Source organism: Chanos chanos, chromosome 10, assembly GCF_902362185.1.
Source record: "Chanos chanos chromosome 10, fChaCha1.1, whole genome shotgun sequence".
NCBI lineage: Eukaryota > Metazoa > Chordata > Actinopteri > Gonorynchiformes > Chanidae > Chanos > Chanos chanos.
Genome location: NC_044504.1, coordinates 15,255,961 through 15,269,075, shown reverse-complemented (window position 1 = coordinate 15,269,075; position 13,115 = coordinate 15,255,961). Strand labels below are relative to the sequence as shown.

Genomic DNA, 13,115 nt, shown 5'->3' with positions numbered 1-13,115 from the left:
TCCCCATAAACTCAAGATTTTAATAAACTCAATTCCAAAGGTTAGAATTAAAAAAAAAAATCATACTCAGTGTCTCATGAATTCAAAAGTTAATTAGAGACCATCACCGTATCTTTGAATGGAATTTCAGGCCTCAAATTAGACTCAACAAATTTAGGTCATTAAAGTCCTGACAAGAGACTTAAAATGTTCTGCACTGCCTTCACAATATATGTATTTTGTTTCTTACAGTAATGTACAGTTATGGTTAGTTCAGTCACAATTTTAATTTCTAAAGCTGAAATTTACATCACATTTCACTTTCTTTCATTACCTGAGAACATCAGATTCATACTCAAAATACTATCATCCTTAGCTGATTTGGTTCATTTCCCTACTTTTTAATTTTTGATGTCGTTTGCGAATTTTGATCATCCACTTCACGCTGAGTTTAGCAAAGTCGGCTGCCTTAAAAAGTGCCAAGAAGACACCACACAAAATGGCAACAGTGTTCCAAGGGTTAGCTGTGACTATCTGTTGGAAATGGGAAAAAAATGTGTGATTAAATCATGACAAATGGCAAATTAATTGAAAAAGTTTTCAGAAATCAATTAAGCTTTCCCATTTTCTCATGGAGTAAGGTCTTATCTTCATGTGAAATTTACAAACAGGAAACTGAAAAGGTCACTGTTATCTGATGAGAACTGCACTGTGAAGTATGTTTAGCATCTTTACCTTAGCACATCCATGCTGACATATTGGGCCCATTTTGACAACTGTTTCCCTGTAAAACTGTGGTAGCTTCAGTAGACCCGTATTTACCATCGCTTTATGTTACCAACTGGATTTCAAAGTATAAAAAAATGTTATTTATACTTTAAAATCCATAACATATGCCAAGAATAAAATATTTCATACTGCCTCCGTTGAGAAAGAAGAAGAGCAGTATCAACAAGACTACATGTCAGAGAAGTTCTGAGAGGCTCCAAGGAAACTGAGAAATTCAAGTCTTTAATTTAATCTATAAACTGTCTGAGGTACTGACAAATGCTGCTGGAAAGTTTCAAATGAGCCAATATGTCAGCAAGGGAGAATTTCCTCTTGTATATGGACCATCAAGTCAAAATACATAAATAAGTCCTGTCAGGATCACTGTACTATACTCACGTCTTTGACTTGTTGTATGAATGGATCTCGCCATTGGAATACAACAAAGAAAAGCTCTTTTGCTTGCTCATGTTGAGGCCTTCTATCATTGTACTTAACAACACTGGACTGGGGAAAAAGAAGGTTAAGTATCAATTAATAATTTATTCTGTTGTGGAAAAACTTTTTGACATTTCACATGGAACATAGGAAATTATTTCTGATCATATTTCAGTGGAAGATATTACCTCTTGCCGAAATTCCACAGAGTCATTGCCCTTTGCAGATGTCTTAACCAAAGACATCTTGACCCAGGTTCGAAACCCTCCAGAGAAGGTCCACATTGAATAATTCTTCTCACATTCCATCATAAAGGCAGCCTTGTCTGAGCTGACAAAAAAGAGAGTGCTTACAAAAACCTCAGTAGCACTAATTCTCTTATGTTCGTATAAACAGATCAAAATGCATAATGCTTATCCAAACCTAATCATAGCTAACTACACACCAACCTGAGTGTTACACTGTTTAAAATAGTTCCACCCAAACTAGTACTTCAAACACTGAGAAAAAGAGATAGTTGTGGCATCCATATACCTTCCTTCCATATCGCTATATCTGGCAAAAAGCATGTAACTGATTGCACTGAAGTCCTCTCCTGTTTCATTCCGACTGAACTGCAGAAACACCAGTTCCCGGTTCCTCACGTCGGTTGGACCCCGCACGACCAAAGCTCGCTGTTACAACAAAATATTAAAGGGGCAAGGGAGACTTTAACTGGCTTATTTTACGGCGCAAAAAAAGTTGCTGTAGTAAAGAAAACATTAAGGCTTACCGTTGTGTCATTGGAATATGGTCCAGTGTAGATAATCTCCTCTGTTGTGCAATCTCCCTCCTGCAGCTTTCTTCCTGACCCATGAGGCAGGATGTGATCATGGTAATGGTGTGTGCAGCTCAATAACTGAGCTTTTCCAGGATAGAGTGCGATTCCTTAAGTTATGCACAAAGCAAAATCAAGTGATATTAATTCATCACCTTTGTTCCTCATAAAACAAACAAACAAAAAACCCACCCCCACTCTAGATAAAAAAGCAAAGGCAAGGCAGTAGGGTCGAAAACAACATTATGCCCTAAGCTGAAGTAATTTCCTTCCATTAATTTAACAACATTAATTTCCCTGTCTGTAGCTAATGCGCGTTATTATTTAATAAAAATGTTTTTGTAAGTGCTTCAATATGCTGAACGTCTCATTTTAAAGAGATACATCCCTCATCTCAAATAATGTTCCAAAAGCAAACGTTAAGAATAACAGAACTGTTTTCCACTTTTTTAGTTCAAAAGCATAAATTCACCTGGTGGAGCAAACATGTCCACCTCTTTATATGACACAGACATCACCGGGTGGTTGAGCTTTTCCATGAAGTCAGAGATTGTTTGATATGCCAAGAATGCTGCCACAGCAGTTAACAGTAAGTAGATGAGAACGAGCAGAGCTGTGAAGACATTCTTTAGACAGGCCTTGTTAAATGCCAAAGGCAAGGGGTTGTTGTCAGCAGGGTCTTCGTCTGAAACAAAGTTAAACGTTGCTTGAGTTATTTCAGTCATTCTATACTGATATAAATAAAAATGCGAGTAACCTGCGGTTTCTGTGGATATACAGCACTAATGATAAATTAACAGCGGGGCTTTGATGATGAATTAAAAAAAAATGCTACTAAATTTAGGGATTTGCAGTATTGCATTTGTACTTTTCATGCATTTACATTAATGATAAGTGGAGTAAAAACCTGGTAAAGCAACGCTGTCGGCTTCATCTTGCTCCACACCATTATTATTTTCTTGATAAGATGTTCGTGTACAGTCATCGTCATTGAACTGCAGAAGAAAGCTGGATTAAAGCTTTGACTTAAAACGGCTGTTTTCAAGACGACACAAAATGTATTGTCATCTCGGCAAATGATGACATCGTCAGTGTATCGAGTCTGTGTGCGACAGGCTACCGCTATTATATTAACAGATAACCTCATTCGTTTATTCTGTACCTGTCTTCTTCATTGTAAATTAGCGTTATTGTTATGAAATTAAACCAATCCATCATTGTGAAGGTCATCAGAAAGGACTTCAGACTAAAGAAGTAATTTTTGAAGGAGAAAGGCAAGTCAGCTGCTTTGTCACATGATCGAGCACTGCGTGGGTAAAAAGTGTCGCTAATGTAAGAGCTGCAAGTATGACTTGAAACTAAAACACTGCCTTTCAGATTATAATTAGCATAGCAGGTAGCGATACAATCAAAACAAAGTCCTGCAAAAATGAATTATTTTATGTGATTACATAAAGAGCTCACAATTCCGTCCGGTACCGTAAAGTTTTACATACCTCTTGGTAAGACTGTGATGTCTCTTTTCTAAGCATATTGATTCCCTTAATAAACTCTTGTCTGTCGACTTCACTGTCACGTTAAGTTCCCGGTTTTGCATAATGGACTCATCTTGTGCCTAAGTGCTATGCTTTCCAGGACAAACAGATAAATCCAAGATAATGAAGAGGAGACGTTACTGGAGAGGTGACCAGTGTCTGCTGAACTTGCAGCTGAGTTGCAACTTGTAGCTTGTGACATCACTAATTCCACTACAAAACAGGATGTTCACCTGGCTTTGTGGCTACAGCCCTTGTTGAAGTACGAAGGGGCAGAAGACGTAATGAGGACTCAAATCTTTTAGATTTTGTGTCTAATGATATTATCTTTGTTGCCTCCCAAAAATTATGGTAATGCAAATGTAGATAAAATCTTCCTATCATGTCTTATCTTATCTGATTTTAATCAGACACCGAACTACACAGACAAACCTCAAATTCTAAATTTTAGGGGTAAAGAGTGATTTTGCCCGTTCAGACACATCTTCAGTTTTATCAAATGATGGGGTGGAAATGATAGATTACTCAATGTTTATTTTGTGGGTGAATTTTTCAGCTTCAGAAAGGAGAAAAAAACTTTCAGAAAGGGGTCCATGATATATTTAACTGATTCTCGGTCAGTACCTGAGAATAACCGTCAAAAGGATGACATTGTTTTATCGTAGCTAGGCCTATCGCAGCCGTAATCATACCGATAATCCACGAACCGTGATTTCCCAGCTGTACAGATTAAGCCAAAAGTCAAATCTGCCCAGTAGCAATGTTGCTTCGGTATTTCTTTATTAGAATGTTTTAGCTTTGATATGGAAGATCTATGTATTGGAAAGAAATCCTGGTTTGTGAGGATACTCCTTAATCTTTCCGGGAGATATTTTGTTTTAATGCCAAAATTAGGGCAAGGCTGATCACAGATCAGTTGAAGGCAACTTCCACTACAAACAACCGGTCGAGAAACAGGAAGTGGCCGCAAACATCGCTTGTCCTAAAATGAACCAAAAAATTACTGTATACGTGTACACGTTCATTACCACAATTACCATTTGTTTTGCTAATGATCCTAGAGTCATAAAACCTAGTTCAAAACCCGTACGATTGTTTACCGAGGAGGAACTGAAAAGATACGATGGAAGTGAGGTAACCTAATTCGTGATACGCGCCTGACCTACACGCGTGATCTGTATTGTCCGAGGTTTCAGTTCTGTAAATTCCTAATAGTTCTGTTCAACCTGAAACCGGGTGACGTTTCCAATTTATGTCAACTCAAAGACTGAACCTTGACAGGTGTTATGATCCGTGGTAGTATAGCTGTGGTTTAACCTAGACTCTTCAATTTCACTTTCAGGATGGCCAACCGATATACATGGCTATTAAAGGAGTTGTATTCGATGTGACGACTGGAAAAGGTTGCAAGCCTGCCTGGTGCGAGGCGTTTTTTCGCCCCAAACAGATTGTACTCACGTGAAGCAGTTTAACTCAAGATAGAGTCAAAGTGTGAAAAAAAATCGTATTCTCACATTACATTTGTACATTTGTGCGACGCCACCGTAAGGTAATAAACACAACCGCACCTCAGACGAAGTATGTGAAATGCTGAAAAAGTATTTATCTTTTTTGCAGAGTTTTATGGAAAAGATGCACCTTACAATGCTCTTGTGGGGAAGGACTCCACAAGAGCCGTGGCCAAAATGTCCCTTGACCCTGCTGATCTGACGCATGACACTGTGAGTTGCAGAAATGTATTACATTTTATTTATTACATTTATACTTATTGATATTCTTAGTTATATTAAGATATTAGTCCATAATTTTACACTTAAATAATGCTTTTGTTGCCCTTTCATCCAAAATGACATTTAGACTAACAGCAGCAGTAGTTTTTTGGCCTGAGACTACCTGGTCTTTTTTCCCCCCAGCTATAATGCATTAATGTGTATCTTGTCCATCTTGTGTATTATGTGGTGTCAAAAAATATACAAGCAAACATTATATATGTTGTGCAGGTAATCACAGAATTTGATCGTACAGTCGAGAAGATTTCATGTCTGGTGTGGTTGACATAGGTCATTGTAAGATGCGGAAAAAAAAGTTTGACTTGTCTGTCGAGGACTGAAGAGAAAGCTTCAGTGCCAGCTATGAATGAACAGTGATGTGCAGCATTAGACGTATAGTACGCATAATTAGTTATGCATATTGAACATTTTATAGTCCGAGTGTATGTTTATTACTGTTTCTGTGTTTTCTAGACGGGTCTTAACGAGCAGCAGTTGGAGTCACTAGAGCAAGTGTTCACAAACACGTACAAGGCCAAGTACCCCATAGTTGGCTACACCTCTAGACGAATCCTTAATGAAGATGGCAGCCCCAACAAAGACTTCAAACCTGAAGATCAACAAGGCTTCAGTGTAAAAGATGAGTTTTGACATTGAGTTTCTGTTTATGACTTTAAACACATTTCTGTCCTTGTACATTAGATCAATTTCCCAGATAAGTTTCCTGTTTCACAGCGAACAATACCACAGAGTTTCTTGACACTATTTTTAGACATTGCATATACTCTAGCTTTTTGTACAATGAAAGTGTAAAGGAAGAAAGAGCAACAAGTGAAATTTGGCAAAATAGAGTGTCTCTGTATGATTTCTCAACACTTTGCTCTCTAAAAGAAAATTATCAAGTGTTAATCAAATGTTGTGTCCACAAAGCAGGTTTTGTATTTAATAAGTGACAATCTTACCCTGTCATTTTGTTCAAGCTATTTTTATATCTGCCATGTTTGATTTTTTTTATTTGTCTTTAATAAGACAAATTCTCTGGATGACACTGATATATGATGATGATTTAGGTACTGTATGTAGTATTTGTATGAATGTGTGTATCTTTAAGTGTGATTCAGTCAAAAATGATTGTTCTCATGACCTACAATAAAATTATATTCTTATATTGAGTTTTCTTTCCCCAACTCAACCACTGTCTGCTGCGATGTTGATTTTGATGTAGTTTGGTGGTCCCGCTACCCACACTTTGGTAAATGAATGATGCACTGTCTCCTATGTGGGTTTTCCCTAGTGGGCTAGCTAGAAGGTCATTCAAAACAGCCCACCCACTGGTGTAAATGGTGAAAGCTTTCACCTATATTAACCCAACCTACAGTAAGCTGTAGGATGATTTTACAGACAGATTTTATCAAGCTTTGATGAACAGTTTCAAAACAATATTTGCAAGTCAAGTGATGTTTTTCAGTGTTTAAATTTCCATGGCCATAAATATATGCCTTTACATACCTTTACTAAAATACGTGCCTTTAATAAAAGTTTTAGTCTTCTTTCTGTGAATGTGTTTGTTTCTATATTACTTGGGAAATTTCAGTGATTCATGCCTCTTCATATAGAAAATGAAATTGGTCCGTTAAGATATGTATGATATTTAAGACTGAGTATACAAAAGAGTGAAGTTTTGACTGGTCTTTCTCTTGAACACAACTTCTTACTAAAAGCCTCCTTCAAATCATAACTGATCAGTGTACAGACAGGTTGGTAAAATATATCTTGTGTTCTGTTCTGTTTTTTTCACTGGTGTTGTTCGTACTCTTCATTAGTTCATTTCCCTGACAATGTTTAAAGTGACTGACGACTTTTTTTTTTTTCCTATCAAATGTTCCTCCATATGCCCACAAAATTCTGAAACAGATATGTTACTCAGTGAGATATACTTTCAGCTATGAGTTGCTTTAACTGTAGCCTCCCCTTTCATTCCAGTTATGCCAATGCTAATCTCAAGAATGTATTTAAACTTTAACACCCCTACTGATGATGCTAACCCAGAAGACTCTGAGGTGTATGTTTTTTCATGAAACCTCATTGAATTTATCTCTAAACTCACACTCTTAATGTGTGGGAAAATGACCTAGTTGTAGCAACTGTTAAAAACAACACCTTCCAAGCTGTGTACTTTTCAAAAGCATCCAAGAATCTGTGATGCAATGTGACAGAACTCTGTCTTGATTTATAGCTGTACTGATTTATTGATTTGATTTATATTTGAATTATATGCAAAATTATGAACCTGAGATGGTGAAGAAAAGAGCGAAGAATTTCCTTACATCTGCTGAGGCACTGTCATATATTGTCAGTGCTTTCACCCTTGATTCATAGCTTTGATATCAAGCATAAGAGAAGTCTTACACACCTGACTCCGTCCTCCCGCTTAATAAGGGTCAGGTTCAGCCTGGTGGCCGAACAGACCCTTATGTATCTGGTAGGTATAATTGTGAAACTTTGAGAAAGTATTATGTTTTTAGCACAGTTTTACCACAAATAGTCAGTTAGAGGGCCAAAGTCTTGCTCTGTCTCTCGAGACTCCCACATTTCTCCATCTCTGTGTTATTTCACTTTCTCCTTTGTCATTGTTGTTGCTCAGAAGAAAATGACTGATTCAGCGAATCTGGTTTGGTTATCACCTGCATCCATGAAGATTAATCTGATAACACCAGAGTCAGTCAAACAGTGTGTATGCATCACAACACAATTGCCACTTGATTGAGGCTCTCCTCACTTTTTTGATCACTGGAATTTCCTTCTCACCAATCTCCACAACACTGTACTCAAACTTCAAAGGTGTTGTGATCAGTGGGAGTCAGCCTAATTTCCATTTAGACTATGGCTAGTAGGTGGTTATTTTCAAACATATGAAGACACTTCTTGAATGTTTTTTTTTTAGCTTTTCATACTCTTCATAATTTCAGCCAGTACCAAAAATATGGGGGCTGGTTAGTTTCAGAAGAAGACCAGTGAGTCAGTTAAGAATGTAACTTGTTGATTCTCAAAATGATGAATTTCTTTGAAAATTCCCAGATCTGCAGTGTTACTTACAATAACTATTCATATTCAGTGTACTTACCATAAATGCTTACCGGGCAAATAATATCAATATCAAAAGTGACCAATGTTTATTGTAACTAGACATCTGATATATATCTGAAAAACGTTTTGAATCTATCAACCCTTGTCACCCAAAACCAGAACGAAACATAAGTCAGTGCCACATCAGCAGTTAATTACACCAAATGACTGAATAAGAATCAAACACTGGTAATATTTATTGAATTAGTTTACTTTTTAATAATAATGTTCATTCTTGTCAGTTGAACTGTTTACTTTAAGGTAGGAGGAGAGAAATAACCAAAAGCTATTTGTTATAATCACTATTGTTGTATTTGAATTTTGTGGTTTATGAACTTTGTGTTACAGTATGTATTCATACCAGATGATATCTTTTACACCTATGTGTTACCTGCTGAATTAATGTTCACGTTGGAATGATGCATGTGACACTTTCCACCACAAACAACACGGTAAACCCATATATAGTAAAAGGGGGTGTTCGCAGTGGGAGTCCGTGATGCAGTTTCCTGTCTCCATTGCACATCAGAATTTCCCCTCTGCCCGCCTCCAGTCATTTAGCGTGGTGTGGTGGGCTGTTTCACTTCAGTCTGTCAGCGACTCTCATGAAGATCTCTATTGCTTATGAGTCTACGCGACTGTTTTGACTAATTCTGAGGACAAAAACGTGAATTTCTCATTCTGGTTTTGAATAGATGGTTTTTGAAGGTGAGTTTTTACACATTGTTATAATGTAATTCATATTTTTAACAAAAATGTCAAAAATCTGTTACTTTTGGTTGTGAAGTAAATTTGTTCAGTCCTGTATACAGTACCCGTTGCTTTCATGTTATGTTTGGAAGAACATTAAAATCCTTTTTTTTAAAAAATTTCTCCTATTTGTATTAGCTTTGGCATATGGTGTATACTTGCAGACTGATTAAATGTTCCTTTTTAATTTGTTTTTTGTTTGTTTGTTTTTTAGGAACTTTGCCTTAGAAGAAGGTTAATATTTTCAGGTATCCACATATACCTATGAAGGTGCCAAGTGGTCACACTGTGGTAAGTTATCACCCTGACACATCTATCTTACATACCTTCTGTGTTTTAATGTCATTAGGATTTGATGAGATAATTATGTGTTGTCTAAGTTTTTTGATCATTGTAAATATTTTTTGGATCTTTTCTTCCAGTCTAAAGCACCAGCTGAGGACAGCATGGACGCATTCATTGGATCATCCCCAGCTGTAAGTATTTTATTTTTTGGGTATAGATCTGACAATTGTTACCTCTAAGTTGATTAACCCTTTCAAAGCCATAACATAATTCTGATGCAGATAAGCTAGAGTCAACAAAAGTAACTGATTGGTCTGGGAGTGGTGTTAGGTCCAAGGAAACAATTCCTTACAAATCCAGTCAAAGGCAATTCCTCATTGCAATACTGAGTGCAGATTAACAGCTTTTGCAAAGAGATAAGTTGGTAAGAGAGTTTTATTACATTAGCTCACTTAAATGCTCTTGTTTTGCTTTCAGGACAAATCGGGACTTTCCCTCATTCTGCCACCAAATGCAAATCCATCTGCTAACCCTTCCTCAAATGGTATGCTTACAGAATATCTCAGTTATTTGCAAATGTCAGTGTGGTTCTATGACCTGTTTATGACTGCACTTTGGAAATCAGTGTAGGAGGCATAAATATTTTCAATGCAAGTTTAGAGATCAAATTCTAAATTTCACAAATCACATTCAAAACATTTATCTTCAACTTTTACTTAAAACTAACAATTCTTGCTGTCTCTCCACAGAAAACATTAACCGAACTAGATGGATGAATTTGTTTCGTCGGATGCAGAAAAGAAGCATGGATTCCAATAACACTGTTGCACATCCCAAGAGGCCCTTGTTTGGACAGCCTCTCCCTGTCATTTGTGATGAAATGGGCAATCTTCCAAAACCCATCATAGTAAGTCTTCTTTATCTTATGGTCTAGATAGAAATAGTAAAATAATAACAAAACACAGTTCTACAGAAACAAAAAGTTAATCTATCTAGGTTTGCACATTTTATCAAAAATAAAATAAATATAGACATTTCACTATGTGGCGATTTTTACACGGAATTAATTTAAATGTAGGGATGCAACATACAACCAATATGCTGTGTTTCATGGCATAGTTTTCAATTGTATTCTCAGTCTGACTGATCTAAATGTTTTGCAGGAGATTCTCACACTGCTTTTGAGAAAGGGCCCGTACACAGAGGGTGTGTTCAGAAAAGCCGGCAACGCCAGGATGCTGAGGGAAATCAAGGACCAACTTAACAATGGAATAGAAGTGGACCTGAAGGACAGGCCTGTCATTCTACTCGCTGATCTCCTCAAGGTAACATACACATAAACAATTCAGCTGAGTGATCATTCCAAAACAAAGCTTCTTCCAAAATAACCATTACAAATGAACTCATTATGGGCCAGCAATGTCAACATACAGCAAAACATATGAATGAATTAAAAACTTACAAAAAAAAAGAGTCATTAGATCTAATGTCCAGTCCTTTCCTGTGTCATAGGATTTTTTGAGGCAGCTACCTGGCAGGCTACTGTTGACAGAGCAGTCCCAAGCCTGGATGGCTGCAATGGAAAAACAAGATGAAAATGAAAAATATGCAGAACTAAAAAGGTAAATTTCAGGGTCTATCGGTGTTATCGAGAAATAACCATTATCTACAACATACATGACTATAAATTCATCAACAATAGATCATTTAAATTAACATTCAGCAAAATTAATATTAATCAGGAATTTGTTATGCATTACAGACTATTTATTTGCTTCTCTCAAATTCTTAACTTTCAGGGTGGTTGATAAGCTCCCTCAACCAAACATCATCCTTTTGAAACACTTAATGGTTGTACTCCACCACATAAGTAAGCATGCAAATACAAACAAGATGGATTCCAGCAATTTGGCTCTCTGTGTTTCTCCCAACCTGCTCCTGCAAACCGACAAAGTGGAAATGATGACAAAGGTGAGCCTAAGATCAATCAACCAACCACTAGGTAGCTAGCTATATAGATACTTTCATGTATAGTATGTCGATCTGGTTATTAAAGAAAAACAAATTGTTGATGTATTTGCATGCTCTTCTAAAATGTGTCCATTCTTCACAGGTCTCTGGTCTAACACAGTTCCTCATTGACAACTGCTGTGAAATATTTGGAGAGGATCTTCTGACACTCCTTGGAGATTCATATGATGAAGAACTCGATAACCAAGGTAAGATAATGCAACTTATTTAATCTCTATTAGTCATTTGTTTGAAGGGCATCTCACTGCTATGCTTTTGCAATGATGACATATAATTGAAGTACACATTGTCTCTTATTCCCTTCAGATGAGTTACATCACAACGACTCCGCCTATGAAAGCAATGACCCCGATGCAGAAGGGGACAAGGGCAGCTGTAATGATGTGAAGTCAGTCACCTCCAATGTTCTAGATGAGGGCAGGTCTAACTACAAGCCTTCCTCTTCTCCTTCACCAGCAGCAAGACAAACCTTCAAGCCCTTTACCCGTCGTTCCTCTGAACCAGCTATTACCAACGCCCAAAGTGAAAGAACACAGCCATGCTTAACCAGAAGTCACACTGAGTCAGACTTTCAAGAAAAAAGTTTGAGGAAGCAGATCTCAGATGAATTTATTACTATAGGCGGGGAAAGTACGGTTCTCAAGCGGGACCCTTTTTCATTTGCCTGCCAAGACTGTTCCCGCTGCTCCTCCAGCTCGCTGGAAAGTGGTGTTTGCAGTGCATCAGAGAGCCCTGTCTTTGCCAGTTCTCCCCATGTCTCACCCTGCAGTCGGCGGAAAGCCCTCCAGCGCAAGCAGTCATTCCCCTCTCAACCAACACAACCCACTCAAACTCAGGTGGAAGTCACCAAAAAACGCTCACAATCGATGAAGAGCTCTCGAAACAGAGCATGCATCAGTCGAGGTGGATCAAACAGAGCTGCTGTCATTAAGGCTCTACGTCATAGCCAGACTCTTCCAGAGGTCTCTCTTTCTGAAAAAGCTTCTTTTGACCAATCACATAAACCCAGACGTCTTTCCAGTTTAGAAATATTTCAGCAAGTGGACCGTAAAAACCCGGGTGAACCTCCATCTTACAAACAAGCTGTTCAAAATATCTCCCATCCTGCCCTTTCACGTGAAAACTCCTTGACTGTGAAGTGTGCTATGAATTTGTCACAGCGGTCATGCCCCTCACAAACTGCAGAGGCATCAAATTCCCATCTAATGAATGACTGTACCAACAGAACCAGTTATCAAGCAGGAGAAACTTTTGCATCAGAGGCGGCAGAATCCACACTCATGTTTAGGGAGAAGTCTACATCTGAACTTGTTTATGAAGCAACTCATGAAAGACTATGCTGTCGCTGCAGCCAGCCTCTCTTTGAAAATATGTCATATGTTCGAGAATCCTATGTGTGACTGATTCTTACATTAATGCTGTTTTATATTCTGGTAAAAAAAAAAAAAGTTGAACATCCAGGTCTTAAAGCACTCAGATTTAAGTTAATCTGAAAGACTGAAACAAAATGTCAGCTGACTAGATCTGAAAATGCTATCTGAGGGATCAGAGCAGAATTTATCAATGTTGTGCATTGTGTAGTATATGTTAATATACATTTTTTTAGCTGCTACCTGC

General features: G+C 37.6%; 3 protein-coding genes across 3 annotated transcripts; 2 read left to right on the top strand and 1 right to left on the bottom strand.

The window, feature by feature from the left end:
• Positions 1-351: 351 nt before the first annotated feature.
• On the bottom strand, positions 352-3,607 carry pacc1 (proton activated chloride channel 1). The gene is made up of 8 exons (XM_030787231.1): positions 3,499-3,607; positions 2,910-2,997; positions 2,475-2,687; positions 1,958-2,112; positions 1,720-1,859; positions 1,374-1,515; positions 1,147-1,254; positions 352-513 (listed from the first exon to the last, which is right to left on the bottom strand). The coding sequence occupies exons 1-8, from the start codon at positions 3,532-3,534 to the stop codon at positions 352-354; spliced, it is 1,044 nt and encodes a 347-aa protein (XP_030643091.1). The 5' UTR covers positions 3,535-3,607.
• A 917-nt stretch (positions 3,608-4,524) lies between these two features.
• Positions 4,525-6,146, top strand: nenf (neudesin neurotrophic factor). The gene is made up of 4 exons (XM_030787385.1): positions 4,525-4,671; positions 4,880-4,940; positions 5,155-5,258; positions 5,781-6,146. The coding sequence occupies exons 1-4, from the start codon at positions 4,525-4,527 to the stop codon at positions 5,955-5,957; spliced, it is 489 nt and encodes a 162-aa protein (XP_030643245.1). The 3' UTR covers positions 5,958-6,146.
• A 3,300-nt stretch (positions 6,147-9,446) lies between these two features.
• tagapa (T cell activation RhoGTPase activating protein a) lies at positions 9,447-12,898 on the top strand. The gene is made up of 9 exons (XM_030787384.1): positions 9,447-9,473; positions 9,605-9,658; positions 9,945-10,011; positions 10,217-10,374; positions 10,631-10,792; positions 10,980-11,089; positions 11,267-11,438; positions 11,581-11,686; positions 11,805-12,898. The coding sequence occupies exons 1-9, from the start codon at positions 9,447-9,449 to the stop codon at positions 12,896-12,898; spliced, it is 1,950 nt and encodes a 649-aa protein (XP_030643244.1).
• Positions 12,899-13,115: the final 217 nt, after the last annotated feature.